General features: G+C 43.9%; 1 protein-coding gene and 1 long non-coding RNA gene across 2 annotated transcripts in view; one reads left to right on the forward strand and one right to left on the reverse strand.

The window, feature by feature from the left end:
• Window positions 1-22,290, forward strand: part of LOC133658793 (uncharacterized) — a 36,143-nt gene extending 13,853 nt beyond the window's left edge. The window contains exon 3 of the long non-coding RNA XR_009827528.1: window positions 21,790-22,290. This is a non-coding gene — a long non-coding RNA (uncharacterized LOC133658793). The remainder of the gene's footprint in view (window positions 1-21,789) is intronic.
• LOC133658789 (zinc finger homeobox protein 3-like) lies at window positions 615-22,407 on the reverse strand. Its single transcript, XM_062061185.1, has 11 exons — window positions 22,082-22,407; window positions 13,736-15,413; window positions 13,137-13,669; window positions 12,832-13,045; window positions 11,105-11,206; window positions 10,909-11,042; window positions 10,729-10,839; window positions 9,139-9,295; window positions 4,438-9,053; window positions 3,689-4,345; window positions 615-3,596 (listed from the first exon to the last, which is right to left on the reverse strand). The coding sequence occupies exons 2-11, from the start codon at window positions 15,375-15,377 to the stop codon at window positions 3,480-3,482; spliced, it is 8,283 nt and encodes a 2,760-aa protein (XP_061917169.1). The 5' UTR covers window positions 15,378-15,413; window positions 22,082-22,407; the 3' UTR covers window positions 615-3,479.
• Window positions 22,408-22,798: the final 391 nt, after the last annotated feature.

Raw genomic sequence — 22,798 nt, forward strand, 5'->3', positions numbered from 1 at the left:
AAGGGGGAGGACAGGGAGAAGGAAAAATGGTGGGGGATCACTTTATCAGGATGACTTTCTAAGATGGCTATCATCAGCTGCAAAGCAATCTTAAGCTCTCTTCTGTGTTTGCTTTACTTTTTGTTCCCCCTGCATATCCATTTTGTCTGTGAGTCGTACTGTCGGTGCAAAGCTCTGTAATGGACGAATAAATGGTTTGTTGATGGGGCTCGAAATGCAGTTACCAGTTCGTGCTGCAGACCGTCAACGCAGTGCCTTAGAGTTTCAGTTTTGACTCTCTTGTAAAGAAGGTGTTCCACTAAGAACGCCAACAACTGAATACAAAGTCAACCACTCTTTGAAAATCTGCTTATCCTGAATGTGCTGTAGTGAGCATTTTTTTCCTCCCAGTCATAAAACGTACATTATCATCATCAGCAGGAGCAGCGGTGTAATTCATCCAAAGTCGTTAATATTCCTCATATCATTTAGTCACAAAGGAAACTCATCTGGCTGAATGTCACAGATGTAATTAATGAAGTGACCCTAGAGGTCATGCCTCCATTCACCAAAGAGCTTCCACGCTTTGGCGTGTTACACACACACGATTACACATGAAAAGCATTCAAGCCAGACATCCAGCACCCCGGATAAAAGCTACCTGCAATATGAAGATTATTTATTAAGAAGATTTAGAAAAAAAATAAACCTGGCATCGCACAACATATAAAAAAGGGATGAGACCAAAGCATGCACCAAAGCAGACTTTATTTAGCTCAGTGGAATATGGGAGCGGTAAAGAAGAGTAACACACCAGTGGGGAAGGGAATATTATAGAGACACACTAAACCACTGGAGCAGGACATAAGGACAGGTGCACTTCACACGTATCTTTTTGGTCATCACTATGGCAACAACATATCCAGAAAAAAAAAGAATTTTACCTACAATAAGGTTCACAGAGTCCCTTCACCATAGAAGACTCCCAATATGTACATCTTACAGTCACCAAGATCAAGAAAGACACATGAAATAAAAATAATCCGTGTACAAAAACGGTCTTTGTGGTTTTTGGAATGCACATTTCTGTACAGAAGAAAGCTCATTGGTATTGTCGTAAACATTGGTTAGTTTTGAGAACAAAACAAAGACGGCGTTAGTCAGTCCACATCCTTTGGAAAGCTGTTTTAGCTAGAAAAATGGAGTAGAGACATCGAAGGACAGAAAAACCTACATCTTATTAGTTCTGGGGCTGAAAGACTTCAAACAGCAAGACGTTTTAACATTTGACAAGTAAATGCAGCAAACATGTTTAGCTGAAAACTGAAGGCTTTTTTCTTGCATGAAAAAACCCATTAAAACCACTTTTATCCTCTCTGAATTAGGCCAATTAACAGAATAATGAAATAACCAACTTGATGGAATTTAGCCCCATACACCAATTTGTTTACAAAATAAAAACAGGAGCAGTTCATCCATGGTAACATCACAGCTATCATTATTATTACAGTTTGTAGTCATTAAAGCCTAGTGATAAAGCGATCAGAGCATGCATCTTCCTACAGTATCATTAGAAACTACAGTACATTAGCAGCAAACTGGACATCCTTTAGGGCTGGAGTTTTCACACCATGGTAAAAAAAAACAAAATAAAAACTAAACAGATCAACAGCAAAATTGCTCAAGAAAAGTAAAACTCTTCAACCGCTATATTACAGACTGCCATGGCTCTAGTTTTGGGTTTTGGTTACAGAGTACTCCAGTGTGCTTATGAGAGGCAGAAAACAGTAGCTTAGATATAGAGACTCCTCCTTCTTTAAAGAAAAAAAAAACAGCAAAACATCGTCAAGTACACAGTAGCGCTTATTTTTGTAGGTCATATGGTAAAGTATTATCACGTCTTTGGATTTTTGTCTTAAAGCATTAATTATTGTTTAGCTATTATTGTTATATTATTATTACAACTGGTTGCAAATAAAGAGGAGGAGGAAAATAGTTCAAAGGAGGAAGGGGAAAAAAAGGGAAAATAAATTAAGTGTACAAAAATAACATTGATAACATCCATTATTAGTGTTTTTGCTCTGCTCAGCGCAGAAGCTCCTTGTCTGTGTGTACAAACAGGGGCTATGTCTCAAACATCCAATGAAGTCTTGAGTCAACCATACAAAAGCTAAATACTGTACATTTACCCCTCACACTATTAAACACTTTAGTTTCAATAAGGTTAACAATCTATTCGAGGTGAAAAGCTCAGATCTTTGATATACAGAGATGTTTTTGTTGATGTCTTGTAATACTTAGTTCAAACTTAAACCATGACACTTCTGTTTGGAAACCAGAAAGTATTCGGTTCACATTTGAGGTGAAGCCATATTGAGCTGCTGACCTGAGCATAGAAAGCTTTAGATTCATCACACAACATTGGTAAGCCATTGGTATATCCAAAGAGAACAGAAAGGCAGTTCGTCTTTACCTGAACATATCAAAGCTGTCACAATCATGACACTATTACCGAAGCAAGACAGTTTATCTCAGTTCATAAGCTTTATATTAAGAAACTATTACTAGACACACAATGTAAATTAGAGTTTGGTTAAAGTTATCATATACAGTATTATGGTTGAGTGCTATAAAAAATAGTTTGCCCCTTTTAGGACAAACTGGCCTTTCTGCTCTGTGCTATTTGGGCTATTATCCACAAAAGGAACTTAGAAGGTGTCCATGTACAACAGAAAACTCATCATTGGCTTGTGGTGGGTGGTGCTGCACTCTAGCACTGTATCAGTCTATTGGTTCTCTTTTCCTGTGCCAGGTGCAGATCTCACCCTTCACTGTACAGACGTCAGCTCTGCAGTTTGTTGCTGAAAACAAACACGATGAAACGATAGACGTGTAAAATTTTGGTTACGAGCTTTGGAATCTGAGTCAGTCTTTACAAAAGCTCAACACAAATACCTCCGTCTATTTCGGGCTATTCTTTTGTTTCCTCCTCATTTTCCATGTTTAACTGCTTTGTTTGTTTTTCTTCAAGTTTATCTTTTGGAACTCTCTATTTACACTAATATCTCTTGTTTTTGTTCCAACCTTGCAAAGACCAGCACTACATGCTACACAGCTAGTCGTCAAGCACTGTCCGGAGGAGGGCCCACTGTGAGTCTGTCATGAGGACCGAGAGGTAGACTGCAGGTCTCGCCGGGCAGTGAGGTCATATACTTTGAGAATGCTCTTTGGCCTCTGTGGCATTGTTTTTTTTCCATGGTGGAGTTTGGTTGTAGAGCAGGAATTGGGGAAACAAGGAAAGACAGGCAGAGTATGAAAGAGCAATACAAAATGAGAACGGTTTGGGCTCTATTACGTTCAGCTGAAATGGTTTTCTTTGGGCCCCTGTCGCTCTGCATCTTTGGGGTGCTCAGGGAACAGGTTTGGCAAAAAAAGTGAAGTTTAGGCAAGAGTCTTGGGGACATAACTGAAGAATGTAAAGGGACCCCAGTCTGCCTATTTTAGGCTCTGTCTCTCTCCCCTGCACCGGCAGTCAATTCCGCCTGCTCTCTTTCTGCAGAGTCAGAGCTAATGGATCTCGCTCTTTTCTCCTTTGCTCTAGCATTCTGGAACCATACCTGAAAACATATGTTGAATGATACATTTCAGATATCACACGTATGGGTTTTAGAGAATGTTATTTGTTTCTTTGATCTTGAATTTTCAATACCTGTACAACCCGGTGAGGGAGTCCCAATTCCTGCCCTAGTGCTTCACACTCATGTCGATTTGGTGTACGGTGGTTCTTGTAAAAGTCTCTAAGCTGGAGCACTTGGAAGTGGCTCATCTGTGTCCTTTGGCGTTGCTGCTGATGATGGTACGGCTGCAGAGTCTCACCCCAGTCCGGGCTTGGACCCCCAGATCCCACAGAACTAGGGGACGCTTCATCAGCTATAATTAAACCCTCATCATATTGGAATTCATCATCTTCCTCAAAGTCACCGTACTCCCCTGGGTTGATCAGATCATTGGATGAAGATGAAATTATAACTGGTTGCTTAACTGTTTGCTCTTTGTTGTTGATGGCAATGCCCATGTTTGGTACAAGGTTACAGGAGACCGATGGGCCTGGTTTATCCATGACAGAGGACATAGCCATTCCAATGGGCATGCTGGACCCATTACTTATTGATAAGTTGTAACCTGCTCTTTCAGCCTCTGCCCAGTGGCGTGATCTCATATGGGCATCCAAAGCACTCTTTACCTTAAAGAGAGCCCTGCAGAATGGACAGCGCAGGTGGTTCAAACCCAAGCTAAAAGTAGATCCTGGCCCCATTGACCTGAACTGTCCTTTTCTTTCTCTTGCCCGTGTGTTCTGAAACCAGACCTGACGAGGAAAGAACAGCATGTTTAAAATTCAGGATATACAAATAAATATTACGGTTTCTGTGAAATAATTAATCTATGTTCTTCTGATACCTGAACCACTCTTCTTGCGAGGCCCACATCTTGTGCAATGCCCTCCAGGACTCCTCTTGTGGGGTTGGAATCTAAGCTGTAACGCTGATACAAGATTTCAAGCTGCTCAGGGGTGATGGTGGTTCTCTGACGCTTGTCCCTTCTATGCTCTTCCTCGCTCTCTCTGCCACATCTTTGAATATCAAAATTGGCCTCTGACATTTGCTTTGAGTTCTGTTTCAAGGATGTGAAGGAACTCTGAGAGAGGTCAGAGAATGAGTTCTTCACTTGTGTACTGTTTAAGTGCGAAATCATGGAATTTGTGGCATTTGAGTGCAACTGGGTCATTGCACCTGAAAGCAATTGGTTGGCCATCAGGGAGTGGTTGGAATGAAGCATCATGTACGGCATTGTTCTGTCTGGGAACCCAGAGTGAAGAAGTTGGACTTGTGACTGAGCCGCTAGGAGGTGCCTTGTCTGATGCTCCTGCCACATCTGGAATGACGGCAAGGACATTGGGCATACACTGCACTGAAACTGGTTTGGTGGTGGAATTTGGTTCAGTGACTGTGTCTCGGTGGATTGGCGGGAGGGGGCCTCAGGATGCCGAGTTACTTCCAACTCGGAAAGTGAAGGTTTGCTTGGTGTATCTGCAGGTTTTTCGATGGCTGGATTTAAGGAGGAACTGTGGATACGCTCTTGGCTTGAATCAGACATTGAGTGCCTGCTATTTACCGAGTTTTGTGTGGGGGAGGAAGCATGAGGCTCAGATTTTTCAGCTGAATTTTCTGGCTGATGTTGAACCAGATTCTCAGCTTCTGGTGAGGACACCATTTGAGGTGTCTGTACTTTTTCCTCGGGCCGGATATTCACATCTGTAATTTGTTTTTCAACATTTTTGTTAGTCTCAGAAGTGGCGGTTTTATTTCCTTGTTTCTTGAGAGTAGGTGTTGTTTCATCTTTGCCAAAGGAATGCTCGCTCTCTGTATGACTAGCAGAAGAAGAATCAAAGGCAGGAGAGTCAGGTTGGGAATAATATTCATATGTCAGATCCATGGAATTTTCATTGTGAGAATCAGTTTGTTGTTCATCGCCACAGCTGTTATCATCATTATCATTCCTGTAGCATCCGTCTCTCTGTCTAAGAATGTCAAACTGGCTTGGCCCTTCTATTCCATCATCGGCTTCTCGGTCCTGGCTTTTTCTGGCTCTCTGCCTGGCATTTTGAAACCATACAACTATGACTCTGTTGGGGAGAGACAACAGGGAAGACAGCCTATCATATTCCTCCTCTCTAGGATAGGGAGTTGCCTCAAACACCCTCTGTAGTGTCTCCAGCTGGTTCTCTGTAAAGCGTGTTCTAGAAGATCGTCTCCCCCTGTGGGTTTCCCCCCTTTGGATGTCAATGGACTGGGGCATGTCTTGCAGTTTTGGAGATGGTGAAGACTGGGACAGTGTTAGAGACTGATTTTGTAAGACTTCCTCTCTGTTCTCCTCAAGGGCTATGGTTGGGGGGTTATTGAAATTGTAAGGGGAGTCCTTGTCTCGCTGGCGCTCTTTAAATAGGGTGTTGCGAAACCAGTGTTTGATGACTTTGTGAGGTAGACTAGACAGACTGGATATCTTGTTTATCTCATCATCACTGGGGAGGCTGTTGATATCAAAATGTTTTCTAAGAATAGTCAGCTGGTCCTCAGAGATTCGTGTGCGGGTTCTCTTACCCTGCTGTTGCTCTATTAATGTTGGACTGACTTGGGGCTGCTGCCCTGTTTGAATGGAGTTTGTCTGGGCTGATTGACCCAGCAACCCAGTATTAACTTGGTGTGGCTGGCCTAGCAAAGATGGGCTAAGCTGAGATGGTTGGGAAACCATTGAAGGACTAATAGGTCCCTGTTTCCCATGCAGTACTGGATTAAGTTGAGGCTGGTAGATTTTTACCAACTCTGGGTTTATACTTGATTCTAACCAGGTTTGGGGCTGTAAGGCCTGCATTACAGGAATAAGAGGGAGATCCATCGGGAAATGAATCTGATGCAGCGGAAGCTTTGGTAAAGAAAGTTGGGTAATTGGAAGCTGGGGCATAGGCAGAGGGATCATAGGTATATTTGGTAAGGGAATAGGCATGGCCTTTGTGTTTTCAGAAGTAACCGTAGAAGATGTAGAAGTAAGGGTTGATTCCTTATGTGGTAATATCTGAGGCTGAGAAAACGAAAGCGAAGGGGAGGGTGGAGATGCAGATGTCAGGTCTTCAGGTGTAGCACATGTTTTTGTGTCAGAATCGGAAAATGAAGGTTGAGGTGATGTTTTAATTTGAGGCTGATCTGGTTCAGATACAGGTTCTGATTCTAAAGATGTAGCTGGAAATGCCACTTGTGTACTAGTCGATACATCCTCTTCAGATATTGCCTTTTTTAAGGGGTACAATTGGTCATATTGCAGTCTGTATTCTTTGGAAAATCTCTCCAGTGCAGCAGTAGGAAGAAGTAGTCTGTGAATGTATTCCTGGTGACTTTTTAAAATCATAGCATCTGAAAAAAACTTACCACAATCTCTACATTTTTCTCCACTTCCACAACATCCTTTCTTTTTGTTTCCCAGTTCATCAACTCCATTATTATCCCTCGTGAAACTCTGTAAGTCTTTAACTTCACTTGTGTTATCCTGACTTTTTATTACTGCCTGTTTTTTTTCCACAGAATACAATTCCATTTTACGGATATTAGCGCACTCTCTTTTCAAATGTATCATTTGGGTTGCTATGTGGTGCTGGTTTCTATGTCGACTTTGTATATATTGCAATGCCAACTCGTAGCCATAACTCTGTAGCAAAGCCCTAAGAGCTTCCCCATTAACAGCAGCGTATGGCACCCTAGGTGGGGGGCACTGCAATCCAGGGAAATTAACAGAAGTGGAATCTTTCTCCTGTGTTTGACCATCATTTTTAACAACTGAAACAGACATTTCTTCTTTTTTCTCTTCAAGCTTGACACATTCTTTTTCTTTTGGGCAATTGGAAGATCCATTGCAGCCATTTTCAACTCTGGTGTTGAAGTCCATATTTTCCATTAGTATATCATCAGAAATTGAACTTTGACTTTGACTTGTTTTTTCATCTGTTTGAGGATTGACCTCTTTTTTAGCCTCTACCTTCGTGTGCTCTCTCACTGTGGACTTGGCTGCCTCAGCTTGGGTGTGTTCCAGGGTCTTTGTGGCCAACTCTGGGTTAAGTTTCATGTCTCCGGGGAAGTAAAAAGGCAGAAGAAGCTGTTGCTGCAGAGAAAGCATGTTGTCTGGTGTCAGAGGGAAGTGCTGAAGAAGATTCTCTGGTCCAATGGGAAGGTGCTGCATCATTTGGGCCTGGAGCAACGCTGTGTGCTGCAACTGTGCTTGGGCCTGGGCCTGAGCCAGTTGCTGCTGTTGCATTAGTAGTAGTTGGTTTCTTGATGCTATCAGTTCTGCCACTCTCTTTTTAGCTTGTTGTCCATCAGTTGATACTGTCAGTTGGGCCTCAGCTACAAATCCTGTTGATGAACTCGCTACATCTGGCTTCTTGGTGAAAGTTAAATTCTTAGATGTTTCCTTGGCCAAAGTAGTAGTAGGCGTGACAGGTACTGAAGCTGCTACATTAGACACGGATATCTGTGGACCTGGGTTCTGTGCAGCACGGGCTCTTGTTTGGTGAAGAACAGAGCGTAAATGTATGTCCAGTGTGGAGCTTTGGCTATAACCCACTCCACATAGTTTACATCGATAGGGCCGAGGATCTTGTCCACGGGTAGCCTCTGGGGAAGAAACCCCCGTGTTTGATTCCTGCAGAGTTCGCCTTGCCCGGTGAAGATGGGACACAGAATTGTAGTGAACCAGAAGAATGGTTTTCTGAGTAAAAGATTCTGAACATACAGTGCACTTATAGGGCCTTGATGGATCCAAATAGCGGTCCATTGTTGGGTTGGAGCTCTTTTTGATAGGAGAGCTGAAACTAGGTTCGAGTGGGATTTCATCAGTTACTTTTTCTAGCTCAATTAAATCACCTTCAACTCCACAAGTTTCACCGATCCTGTCTTTCTCTTTAGTTTTGAATTCCTCTTTTTCTTCATTTCCTTCAGTCTCAAGTATGTCATTTTCATCCTCCATTTCTTCCTCCCTCTCTTCTTCCTCTGCCTCTGCTGCTTCTTGGCCAGCTTGAGGAGATAAACTCATATTTTGTTGAACTGATTCACTCTTATAGTGTTCTATGTATTGTACAGAATGAGGCAGTGAGCCTGTATTCTGAGTGTTGTCCTGCTGCAAGTGTGTATTCTGCATATGTCTCTGCAAGGCCTCCTGACTGCGACACTGTCTGGAACAGATGGGGCACTCTGTCGCCGCCCTCATGGCATGGTACTGCCAGTGCAGCTGTAGCTTCTCTTGAGTAGGGAATGCCAGACTGCACCTGCTGCAACGAAACCGGTAACCATGGCGATCAGAAAGAGAAGGGGGGTCGGCGGTTGGTGAGGAGGGAGGGGTGTGAGTCAGGGATTGAGGAGCCAGTCTTCCATTGGAAGGGTGAGTGGCGTTGTCTTCCAGGGGTGGGGTGAGTAGAGCTGTGACATCTTTGGGTGCGGCTAAATTTTCCTCAGTGTTCTCCCCTGAAATGCCTGCGAAGCGCATAATAGCAATGTTTTTATAACAATGATTGTCGTAGTACAATTGATGTTTACTTCAAGTCACTTCGAAACATACTTTTGTTTTTTGGTGAATCATCTGGGGTAAATGAATCGGTTGTATCGGAATGTTCCTTCTTGTTATCCGTGATATTTTCATTTTTTACAGTGTCATCCGTGTACAGGTTTGATGGTAGTTCGGTCTCTAGCTGAAGTCGTTCCAATGATGGTGTGACCTGAAAAAAAAAAATGTATTCATTTAGAAATAGTAGGGCCTAAAAAAAAAAAAAGGGTGATCTCAAATGCTTTTTCTTTAACCAACTTTATGAATAAAGCATGTTTAATTGTACAGCTTAATAGCAGGCAAATTGCAAGATGTACTGTATAAACCTGAAGAGGCTTCTACACCCCCTGTCCTAATATCATGAAACATTCAAGAGTGAATCTTTAAGTGAATTGTTTTATCTTTCCCCTGTCTGCATAGCGCTATATGCAGCAAGGCACATCAACTTGGTAATAAGTGTATATGGCTGAGATATGTGGCTCTGCCCTTCAGCGCCAATGACGCCCTCCCTACATGCCCCAAGGGTTTAATAAAACTTTACTGAGCTGAATAATGAATTTTATTTAAAATCATTCTTCATATAGAAAACCTCCATCTCCACAGCTTGAAGCACTAAGTAAAAAATGCACCATCTTGGACGGCTAAAGATGAGATTTGCATGACAAGAGTTTTCTCCATGTAACAGCTTCATAAGGAGGAGAGAAGAACCCATCACCACACACATACACACAGACTGCAGGGAAAACTGAAGGTCAGGCTTAATCTAGAGAGCGTAATTGGAAAGCAAGGTACATAATGGCCATCATCACCTCAGTCTGAATTAATGAACCTCAATTACTATTAGAGTGAGGGAGGTGTATGGGGAGGAGGAGAGAGGACGGGTGTGGGTGTGTTGGGGGGGGCCCTAACGGGTAAAAAAAAAGATGAAAAATAGAGACCAGGCAGAGGGAGGGAGTATGTTATGGGCAATAAACAAAAAAAAACAATGTTGGAAAAAGCCAGCAGGGGAGGGGTAACGCATCGGAAAATGAGGGACAGAAAGGGAGGAGCAGGGACGGAGATTGCAGAATTGGAATGATAGTAGTAGCTGGGGGGTGGGGGGTACAGCAGAGGGGAGAAAGGGTGAAAAGCGGTACGTGAAGTGGAGGCAAAGAGAGCAAGAGACAAAGGCCACTTAGCATACGGGCCAGGAAGATGGAGGATGGTTGATGTGGATAGATGACCGGTCTTTGTTAGCTGGAGAGACACAGTAAAAAGCACGGGGCCCCCTTTTTAGCTTGACTGCACTTCTGGTAATAGAGGGCTACTTAAACATGCATTATAAAAAAACCCACTGGCTTTCCCCTCACTTCTGCAGTCAAATCGGCCCTCCTCCACTTAGAAAAAAGCATACACACTCACACACACACACGGATAGTTCGTCTGCATCAAAGATGATAGTGGGGAACTCCTTAAACATGCAGCCTTTCTCTCTGGGGCCTTTAATGGAATTGTCTTCCTATATTTCATTCCGGCCCCATCCCCTATCTCTTTGCCTTCTGATTTTTTTAGCACTTGGCTCAATAAACTCAAATCAAAAAATATACACACTTTGTGTTGACTTACTGTGCTGATGAGCTTATCGACACAGTCCTGCGCCACACTGTGCACATGTGTGAGATGCGGTCGAAGATGTGTGTACGGGATTTTAACCTGGCACAAAGGGCACTGGACAGTCTGAAAATAGTAAAAAGTTATTTTGCAAAGCAGCAATTTAGCAGAAATACATCTGGGTCCGCTGCTCACCTGCTGGTTCTCGCTTTGCTGGTGCTTTCGGGGTCGTTTGCTTATGATGGAGTTTTCCACTTCCCCGCATCCAGATGCTTGGCGCTTGACTGAGAGTGATTCCATCTTGTCTGTCTCCTCCACCATTTTCTCTTCTTCAAAAACATACACGGTCCTATAAACATTTTTTCCGTATTGCATCATACTGAAACCATACCTGTCTCCACATCCATCTGCTTAGCTCCCAAGTTGTCTTTGGTTTGATCCAAAGGACCAGTGGTGACCTCAGTGGAATGTTCCATATCCTCATTAAGTTCTCCTGAGATAGGACAATACACATCAGTATGTTATGCATTTTTATACTGATCATACTCAGGCTAATATATTCTTCTCTAGCTGCCCCCCACTGAAAACGATGGTGTGTGAGGACCCCGCTTCATTCCTCTTGCTGGCTTTGATACCCTATTGATCATGTATTGATTCTCCATTAGATACTCCTCCAAAGGTGGTGTAGAGCTATACCCTAGACTTGGAACCCATCTGTTCGTCTTGATAAATCTTAATTAAGGAAATCGAATATATGAAAGAAGCGTTAGATTATTGTTCAGACTAAAGAGGTGACTGTAGACCTAAACATAACCCAGTGTGCTACCTTGCACACATGTCACTATCATTACAAACCACAACCTCCCCCATTCTTGTCCAGGGGATTTGTATTGGTTCATTGATTAGCCAGGCGGTGCTAGTTAGCGGTCGACAGGCGCGATCGGGGATATAACAAGGATGTGTATCGACTGAGCAATTTTACTCGATCAATAGCTCGGCGACAGCCATTACTCATTTTCTCACTTTTTATCTTAATCCCTGGGCCTTGTTTCCCATGTCAGATGTATTTTTTTGTCCAAAACACATCAGGGTTTCCCCCGCGCACCGCCACAGCATTTTTATTGCCGCGGTACCTTGAAAATAAGGTTGTTGTTTTTTTACGTGAAAACAAATTAAAGTAATATATTGTATTGTAGCCCCCCCCAGAAGAAGTCACAAAAAGTCTGACGCTATTTTTAACTTTTATTGCCAATCTTATGATAGCAAACGACACTGTTCCAACAGGTTTTACCTCCCGTGCAAACACTTTGGTCTTTGTGCTTCCCCAGACACACAACACTTTTTTATTCTCCGCCAAAACGCTTTCAGGCACAGACGGTGTTTGCGGTCATGGGAAAAATGTACTTCAAATCAAAAACCACACAAACATAAAACATTACCACCAGCAGGTCGTTACAGTATTAATAGATATATATATATTTATAGCCTATTATTTGCGCACTATTGACAAGTAATGCACCGAAAACTCGGCTACCGAAAAAAAAACTGATCATCAAAAACAGCGCTGCCGAAACCGAAACAAGACGCACGCCATTGTCTGGAGCGTTGTCGACGTAACTTTAATATATTCAAGATATACCCGCGGACAGCGATCTACAAAATTTCCAAATAATAAGAGGACAGTGGCTGCTTTTAAGGAAAAAAAGTCTAACTAGAGCAGCAGCGTGCAGCAAGTGTGACGTCATGCTCGCCTCTTTCGTCAGGGACATCGAGGGACAGAAGTAGAGTCTCTAAACACGAGTGCATTTCTGGTAATTTTTTTAATAAAAAAAGTCATTAAAAGTCTCTTGACACTTGAAAAATTCTCAAAGTCCATCATCGTACAATAAGCAGCAACAATTGAAAATATGGCAAAACGATATAAAAATATGTTAATGCTAATTAATGATAAAATATTTGTTTTTAAATGTATGTGTACATTTTTTTGAGCTTTTTTAAAGAAAGTCATATAACTGATTATGCAAATTATGTGAGGATGTCATGGTGACCACGCCTCCACCACCACAGGTACCTTGGCAATCGAGGGAAACTCTGAACTTCCACGGTTCATATTCTCACCTGTGACCTCCTCAGGGATTTTTCTGATGGTGAAAATTGCTGCGAGCTCCTCTCCACCCATTGGCTGCAGCTGTAGCAATCCCTCCCTCTGCTGATGGGTTAGGGTTTGACTGTGTTTCAATACTTCTAGCTTCGAGGAGGAGGAGTGGTTGCATAGGAGACAATGGAATAGCCATGAACCGCCATCAACCTCGCCATCGTACTGCTGCAGAAACTGAAAGTGAAGTCATGAAGTGGTAGATTACGTTATCGCTCATCTCAAGACCCAGGAGTTGTTTGCACAGTGCATACAAATCGGTACTTACTCTGTAAACCCGGACGCTGGACTCGTGGTGGGATGTTTGGGAATGTCCTTGCAACTTTTCTAAACTACTCGTCACAAATTCGCACAGGTTGCACCTCAGCTGGATTGGGTGACCCTTCGCTATCAAGGCGGCGCCTTCCTGACCCCGGTCACCCCCTTCTTGTAGGTGAGCTGCAAGCTGGTAGCGGGTTCGGTGTCGGTCAGTCTGGCAGTGCAATGAAAAGTTAGCCCTCAGCGGGGTGGTATAGCCACAGAGCCTGCAGTGGCAGCCACCAGCGATCAGGGAGCACCATTCAGACTGGGGCAGGGAGCGAGGGGTGTTCAGATGATGCTCCATGGACTCGATGCTGTCAGTGGTAAAGCAGGAGCAGACGAGGCATTGGAGCACACCTTGGGAGAGAGGTCCAGTAGGAGACAGACATGCAACTGGCGGAGGAGAAGGGGAAGGGGACGGGGAAGGAGTCAGCGTCGAGCCAAGAGTGACCGGCTGTTCTGCAACTTGTTGCGTCAGCCGCATGTTCAAGAGTTCCCCACCTGAAACACAAAAACGAACTGAGCTCGGTTTTACAAAAGCAGCAAACTGTATAATGCGTGTCTTACCTGTGCTTTGTAAGTGTTTTAGATGGGGAGCAAGGCTCCTGCAATGGGACAAGTAGTACCCTCTCTGCAGCCTCAGCATGTTATGTGTGTGTTTCTCGCTGGTTGTGTGTATGCGTAGGTTGCGGGCTATGCTTGTCTCGTAGTCGCATACATCACACCGCCAACGCTTGCCATTGGAGGGAGAGTGTGCAGGTGGTGTGAGCTTGGCTGGCTGTGTAGCGGGCGTTGGAATTGTAAGTGGAAGCTTGTATGCCTGATCATCCATCACGGTGCCATTGGAAGAGCTACTGTTGTTGCTAATGTGGGAAGTATTTATCTGACCATTGGAGAGTCCCCCATTTTGAACATTATTTAGGTGTTTGTCTGACTGCATGTGTATGCTGAGGTTTCCTTTCGACGAGGTAGCATAGTCGCATACCTCACAGCGATAGGGCTTGTAGCCGCAGGCATAGGTTTCGCCCCGAGCCAAGCGGGGATGGGGTTTCCCTGAACTGCAGTATCCACACACACCTCGTGTTGCGCTGCCACAAACACACTTCCCATCAGAGGCAGCGCACACGCACTGACCGCCTGTCTCTGGATGTTTCTCCTTCATGTGGACTTGCAGTGTATGCTGAGACTTGTAGTGCCAGTTACACTTGGGGCATTTCAGTGTCTTACAGGAATTACGTGAGTGCATTGCAGTCATTTGACTAGTCAGGGAATTTGGAGAGAGCTCTTGGTTAAGGTTTTTGGGGACAGCTTCTTTCTGTTCCCCTTCGTTGTCTCTGTCATCATCCATGTCTGTCTCAAGCTGGCTGTCATTTGGTTGTAGAGCTTTGGCACCATCTCCATTGGAAATGGAAGAGTAAGGAACCCCTGCCGGCCCATCTTCCTCAGCAGGTGCGCTGGCCTCCTCCATACCTGCCAAGGGAAAAGCCGGAGTCGACTGCTGTGAGTTAAAGCTCTGAGGAAACACAGAAATCCAGTCCTGATCTCCAATAATGTCGTCCCTCTCGCTCAACGGGACAGAAGAAGAGTAGGGTGGACAAGTGAAGTGCTTTGGAGAGGTGGAAAGAAAAGGGGAGTTTCTTGGAGAGGTGGAGGAAGTCTGGGAGGACTTTAGAGAGGCGGCTGTTTTGCTATTGAGCGTGCCACTGGCCTTTGCAGTGCTGGAAAAAGCGCTTTGCTGGCTCTGTTGAGGTAATAAAGAACATTTGGATTTGGTTTGGCTTTGGTTTGAGATGGCCTCCTCCTCCTCCTCTCCTCCGTTGCTGCTGTTGCTGTGGGCATTTGGGAGACCCTCTGTATCCGGCTTCACTCCAGTGCCGACCTTATTTCGCCCTGACACAGGTCCCTCCTGTAAGTTTCCCTTCATCCACCTCTTTTGACATGCTCCATCTTCTTGTGAATGACCATTCTCCTTACCCCCTACCTGGGCCTCTCCTCCACCCCTGGACCCCTCTGCGCCCTCCTCCTCCTGCTTCTCACGCAGGGTCGGGGGCTCTTTGGCAAGGGTCCTGGCTGAGGTACGAGAGGCTGACCCCTGCTCAGGAATGAGCGGCGAGGTCACGAGAGGGAGAGATAAAGCTTGGGCACTGAGGTCAGCATCTCTTTCCTCTCCTCCCCCTCCATCCCCTCCTCCTCCCTCACCGATGTCCATATCGGGGGCTACAGCTGCCACACATTACCACCACACCTGTATATGAAAGTCATAGAGAAAAAGAGAGAGGGGCACAAGAAAAGGAGGAGAATTAAATAAATGAGTCCTGTAAATAATATTGCATAACAATGGAGACAATTGATTAAAGGCCTTGGATAGCATCTGTTCAATACAGCTTTCAGGGTGTGTAACACAGAGGCCGGTTTCTCAGGGGTTAGCGTTAGCCCTTAATGGGAAAATCAATAGTATAAGCGCCAAACTAGGTAGAGGAATGTGGGTAAGGGCTGTGCAGGAGGTCTATAATATTCCTCGGGGGATAGGATTAAATAAAGAACTGAACACTCTGGAGCTAAAGGGCTTCCGGTAAATTGCCACACGAAGATAAAACGCGGATAAAAGCACTCCTTTAAAGCAATTGTATCATTTTGCCTGGGTCACAAATGAGCTTGGAGATTTTCAAGTGGAGCAAGGGATCTGTAGTTAGCCAAATAAACAAACCTGAATACAATATTTACTTAGCACATAAGCTAACAGGTCTAATCCAATATAACACAACTTCACTGTAGCATTACGACGCACCTCTGCCTTTACTATTCCATGACTTCTAGTGCATACCATCGAAAAAGCCATTTGTGATGCCACATTACACATTACTCATTTAAATTCAAAAAGCAAAAAAAAATGACAATAAATGTGTAATAAATAGTTGTGTCTCTCCTGTGAATGCCAAAGGAGACCGATGCATCTGTCTCTCTGTCCCGCAATTTAATTAGTGACCTTTTTTAGAAATCAAGGCGCAACCTCAATTCACCTTCCACCTTCTGCCCCAAGACCCCTCCTCCTCCTCCTTCACCTCTTGCAACATCCAAAGTGGCTGTCCCTGCAGCTTCAAGATATATGACTCACATCCACGCTCTGATAGCGCTTTAATGCACTGTGTTTGTGTCACAGGCCACAGACCCTTGCCCACTGCAGTGGTATTTTTTAAGTGTTCTGTGGGACACCGCTCGGGGTGTTGAGGTCTGCCAACAGTCAACAGCTGAACAGTCTCTAATCTGATAAAGATTTTCATTTACACTGCGATCGATAGCCTCGAACCATCAGCAATGCAACTATTTATACGAGCATTCCGGGCCTCGTATTGATCACAAATACGGGAAAGCAGCTTTTATTATGTGTGTGTGTGCGTATACGCCCTGGTGTGTGTGCACCTAAATATCACCTGAATATCATAAACACATGCATTTTTTTGTCATTTTAATACGTGAAAAAAATGTTCACACCAATCTAATTCTAATGCCAATGATTACACTTGAAATAATACACAATTTTTGCAGATCTGATTTTTACTGGCAACAAAAAAGTGTGTAAGGGGTGGAAAGAGAGTGAGAATGATATATTTTTAAGAGTTCTTTCTTTATCAATAGTCATGTTTAAAGCAGCATATATTTTCCCATGTGTAGTGGTTAGAGTGTCCGCCCTGAGATCGGTAGGTTGTGAGTTCAAACCCCGGCCGAGTCATACCAAAGACTATAAAAATGGGACCCTTTGCCTCCCTGTTTGGCACTCAGCATCAAGGGTTGGAATTGGGGGTTAAATCACCAAAAATGATTCCCGGGCACGGCACCGCTGCTGCCCACTGCTCCCCTCACCTCCCAGGGGGTGAACAAGGGGGTGGGTCAAATGCAGAGGACACATTTCACCACACCTAGTGTGTGTGACAATCATTGGTACTTTAACTTTAACTTAACTTAATGTCCACCGGTAAACTCTATGTTTCACCTTGAAGGTGCTGGAATGTGTATTGGGAGTATAATGTACTCCCTTTTTACCTGATCCGTTTAGAACAATAAGGCTGTATTTCTTTCTGGGCGGAAGGGGGCTGTTTTCATACTAAATAAGCTGACTCTTTCCATTTGATTTTCAGACCGCTTCTTGATGCTGCTATTACCGCGTTGTAAGGCTGGTCTCCTAAAGCTTTAGTAAAATTTGGTATTATTGCTATTCTGTCTTGGTGGTCCTTCTTACTCAACATATATGTCATCCGAAAGAACTTGGGATTGACCAGTGTCTTTTATTCCTTGAGAAGAAGACTGGTCGGACGCAACAAAAGCCACGGGTGAGTGTGGGAGAGGGGCAAGAAAGAGGACAGTTGTTTAGATCTACGTGGCTGTAAATCTATGTTGTACTTTTACTACCGAGCGTGGACCGGCATCATTTGGGTTCTTTGGGGACAATAGTGCTTCTGTCTGAACGTAGACTAGAGCAGTATTTTTCAACCTTTTTTGAGCCAAGGCACATTTTTTTTCATTGAAAAAATCCAGCAGAAAATGTTAAAAATGAAACTCAATAGGCTATATTGACAATATAAAGTCGTTCTCATCAAATAGTGAAGTGAATTAGTGAAGTGAAGTGAAGTGAATTACATTTATATAGCGCTTTTTCTCAAGTGACTCAAAGCGCTTTACATAGTGAAACCCAATATCTAAGTTACATTTAAACCAGTATGGGTGGCACTGGGAGCAGGTGGGTAAAGTGTCTTGCCCAAGGACACAACGGAAGTGACTAGGATGGCGGAAGCGGGGATCGAACCTGCAACCCTCAAGTTGCTGGCATGGCCGCTCTACCAACCGAGCTATACCGCCCCACAAATACCTGACCCAATTGTTGGATATGACTTCAAACCATAACCATCCATGCATCAATAATGATCTTGTCTCAAAGTAGGCTCACAAAGCAATTATCTACCTGCTGCCACCTACTGATATGGAGGAGTATTACACGGTTACTCTGCTGATCTCTAGACAGCACCGACACTCCACAACGGCACATTACTTGCGGATTATAATTATTGGTTTACAAAAAAATATTTTTCAGAACAATTAGGTGAAATTGCATCATTTCGCATGGCACACCAGACAATATCTCACGGTACACCAGTGTGCCGCGGCACAGTGGCTGAAAAACACTGCGTCTAACCAACACATTTCACACGGAAATGAGGCTATTTTCAGAAGAAGTACGTCATGCCTGCATATAATATCACAACAATCTTATGGTTATTGTTATGGTTATCTTTCTTGCCCCTCTCCCACACTCGGGACCCAGGGTGGACCACTCGTCTGTGCATCGGTTGGGGACGTCTCTGCGCTGCTAACCTGTCTCCGCTCGGGATGGTCTGCTGCTGGCCCCACTATGACTATTATGTTAGATCCACTATGGACTAGTCTCACAATATTATGTTAGATCCACTACGGACTAGACTCTCACAATATTATGCTAGATCCACTCAACATCCATTGCACCAGTCGCCCAGGGGCGGGGGTCCCCACATCTGCGGTCCACTCCAAGGTTCATTGTTATCCCATTGGGTTGAGTTTTGTGGGATCTGAGCCGAGGATGTCGTTGTGGCTTGTGCAGCCCTTTGAGACACTCGTGATTTAGGGCTATATAAGTAAACATTAGGGGTGTAAAGGTACGTGTATTTGTATTTGTATTGAACCGTTTTGGTAAGGGGGTTCCGGTTCGGTTCGGAGGTGTACCGAACGAGTTTCCACACGGACATATTAAGTAGCGTAACGCACGTTGTGTAAACAATGCACACCGAGGCCCAACACACGGCATGCTAGCAGCTGACGGGCTACGATAGACTGACCATACGTCCTCTTTTCACCGGACATGTCCTCTTTTGCGGAGCTGTCAGGGCGGAGTTTCTTAAATGCCTCAAATGTCCGGCCTTTTGAGTTAGGGTTGCGTGTATTTTCAATGTACGTTAAGGGTTAAGAAGGGGTTAAAAAAAAAAAAAATTGTGCGCGCAGCAGCATTTGTGAGGGAGGGGCAGAGACAAAGAGAGAGAGTTATGATAAACGCGCATGCGTCGCCAGGCTCTGCTTTTTATCCATAGATTTATCACATTTAATTTGTTATTATCTATAGCAGGGGTGTCAAAAGTGTGCCCCGGAGGCCATTTGCGGCCCACAGCTAATGTTTTAAAGGCCCATGGCACATTCTAAAAATACTATTAAAATAAACAAAAACATAACAAAAGTGCAATAAAAAAGCTTAAAGGTTAAATGTAATTTAGAAAAAGTTGCAATGTTTACTAATAAAACAAAGCTGTTTTTTTTTCTTTCAAACTGTCATTGCTCAAAACATAATATTGAATCAAAATCAATGTTATTATGAATTATTGACCTATCCAAGGTTCCCATTACTTCACATCAAATATTCCACTAAGAAAAATATTTTCGGTGGAAGATTTTGCAAATTTGGTAAATAAATAACCCAAAAATGTATATTTTGTTGTTTTCTTACTGTACCGAAAATGAACCGAACCGTGACCTCTAAACCGAGGTACGTACCGAACCGAAATGTTTGTGTACCGTTACACCCCTAGTAAACATTGATTGATTGTCAGTACTATCAGAAAACAGAGACTAAAACCAACTACAACCAACTCCAGCAATGCTTAGCAGAATAATGTACGGCCAAAACTGAAGAGGAGACATGTTACCAAGGTATAGGCTACTGTTTTAAACCTTTCAAACGTTTTATTAGTTTGCCAACAATATTTTTTTTGACCAGTTAGGGGGATTTGCATCATTTCGCATGGCACACCAGACAATATCTCACGGTGCACTGGCTGAAAAACACTGCGTCTAACCAACACATTTCGCACAGAAATAAGGCTATTTTCAGGAAGAAGTATGTCATGCCTGCATATAATATCACAACAATCTTATGGTTATTGTTATGGTTATCTTTCTTGCCCCTCGCCCACACTTGGGACCACTCGTCTGTGCATCGGTTGGGGACGTCTCTGTGCTGCTGACCTGTCTCCGCTTGGGATGGTCTCCTGCTGGCCCCACTATGGACTGGACTCTCACTATTATGTTAGATCCACTATGGACTGGACTCTCACACTATTATGTTAGATCCACTATGGACTGGACTCTCACACTATTATGTTAGATCCACTATGGACTGGACTCTCACAATATTATGCTAGATCCACTCGACGTCCATTGCACCGGTCGCCCAGGGGCGGGGGTCCCCACATCTGCGGTCCCCTCCAAGGTTTGTCATTGTCCCATTTGGGTTGAGTTTTTCCTTGCCCTGATGTGGGATCTGAGCCGAGGATGTCGTTGTGGCTTGTGCAGCCCTTTGAGACACTCGTGATTTAGGGCTATATAAGTAAACATTAGGGGTGTAACGGTACGTGTATTTGTATTGAACCGTTTCAGTACGGGGGTTCTGGTTCGGTTCGGAGGTGTACCGAACGAGTTTCCACACAGACATAAAGTAGCGTAACGCTCGTTGTGTAAACAATGCACACCGAGGCACAACACACGGCATGATAGCAGCTAACGGGCTACGATAGACTGACCATACGTCCTCTTTTCACCGGACATGTCCTCTTTTGCGGAGCTGTCAGGGCGGAGTTTCTTAAATGCCTCAAATGTCCGGCATTTTGAGTTAGGGTTGCGTGTATTTTCAATGTACGTTCAGGGTTAAGAAAGGGTTAAAAACAAAACAAATTGTGCGCGCAGCAGCATTGGTGAGGGAGGGGCAGAGACAGAGAGAGAGTGAGAGAGTTATGATAAACGCGCATGCGTCGCCAGGCTCTGCTTTTTATCCATAGATTTATCACATTTAATTTTTTATTATCTATAGCAGGGGTGTCAAAAGTGTGCCCCGGAGGCCATTTGCGGCCCACAGCTAATGTTTTAAAGGCTCACGGCACATTCTAAAAATACTATTAAAATAAACATAAACATAACAAAAGTGAAATAAAAAAGCTTAAAGGTTAAATGTAATTTAGAAAAAGTTGCAATGTTGACTAATAAAACAAAGTGTTTTTTTTTTCTTTCAAACTGTCATTGCTCAAAACATAATATTGAATCAAAATCAATGTTATTATGAATTATTGACCTATCCAAGGTTCCCATTACTTCACATCAAATATTACACTAAGAAAAATATTTTCGGTGGAAGATTTTACAAATTTGGTGAATAAATAACCCAAAAATGTATATATTGTTGTTTTCTTACTGTACCGAAAATGAACCGAACCGTGACCTCTAAACCGAGTTATGTACCAAACCGAAATGTTTGTGTACCGTTACACCCCTAGTAAACATTGATGGATTGTCAGTACTACCAGGAAACAAAGACTAAAACCAACTACAACCAACTCTAGCAATGGTTGGTACAATATCACAACAATCATTTGGTGTGTCAGTACTATCAGAAAACAAAGACTAAAACCAACTACAACCAACTCTAGCGATGCTTAGCAGAATAATGTACGGCCAGAACTGAAGAGGAGACATGTTACCAAGGTATAGGCTACTGTTTTAATCATTTCAAACGTTTTATTAGTTTGCCAACAATATTTTTTTGTACCATTTAGGTGGATTTGCATCATTTCGCATGGCACACCAGACAACATAGAGGACTACTATCAGGTAAAACACACACACACACATAAAAGGAGGCTTGGTTGTGAGCTCCATGCAAGAGGCAAGGGACGATAGCGAGTTCTCTCCCCGCGTGAGAGTGTTGTCAAGCGGCCGACTTTGCCTTTGTTTACACCGCCACCCCACGCACGCCGTGACAGTTAACAGGTGACTCCATGCACCAGCGAAACCCACCCCAAAAAAAAACAAAAAAAAACGTCATTTTGAAGCGAGCGGATCACTTACATTTCTGCAGCGGCTGCGGCACCGGTCTCTGCGGGCTGTTGTCGTCCACAAAAACAACCGTGGGGAGAGATCACGCATTCCTTTTTTTTTTTGTCTTTTTTTGTGTGTGCAATGATCCCGCGTGGAGAAGGTGGAGGAAGAGAGGAGGAGAGCGCAGCCAAGTTGTTTAGCAAACAACAGTGTAATTAAAGCTACGTGCACACGCACACACGCGCGGCGTGGGCTGGCGTGGGTTCGTCGAGGGGGTGGGGGGGGAGGACGGAGGGGTTCTGTGCGAGCTCCGGAGGTAGAATGAGTTCTGATCACTGTGGAGGGGAGAAAAAAAACCACTTGGCTCTTTATTCCTGCTAATTACTTTCCCCTTGGAGGAAAAAAAATGGCTGAGGCGGCGGCCGGTGCGCATGCGCGTCATTGCGCAGACGCCCGCTAATTAGCCGGTGTGGATCAATAGGATTCCGCGAGAGAGGGGAGGCGGGGGGAGGGGGCGTGGACGACGTGGAAACGCGAGGAAAAAGTTGACACACAAAACAGCGAAAAGGCGCAATAGTGCGTGTTTTCGTGGAATATCACCGCCAGCGCAATGCAACAAAAAAAATGCGTGGAATGGGCTTTTGTCTTGCACATTTTATTTCACAAATAAGCCCAAAAGAAGAAAAATACATTTTGCTTTCTTACATGTCACATTACTTTGATCCGACACAATGCGGCATTGGGATC

The sequence above is a fragment of the Entelurus aequoreus genome, linkage group LG10, assembly GCF_033978785.1.
Source record: "Entelurus aequoreus isolate RoL-2023_Sb linkage group LG10, RoL_Eaeq_v1.1, whole genome shotgun sequence".
Lineage (NCBI taxonomy): Eukaryota > Metazoa > Chordata > Actinopteri > Syngnathiformes > Syngnathidae > Entelurus > Entelurus aequoreus.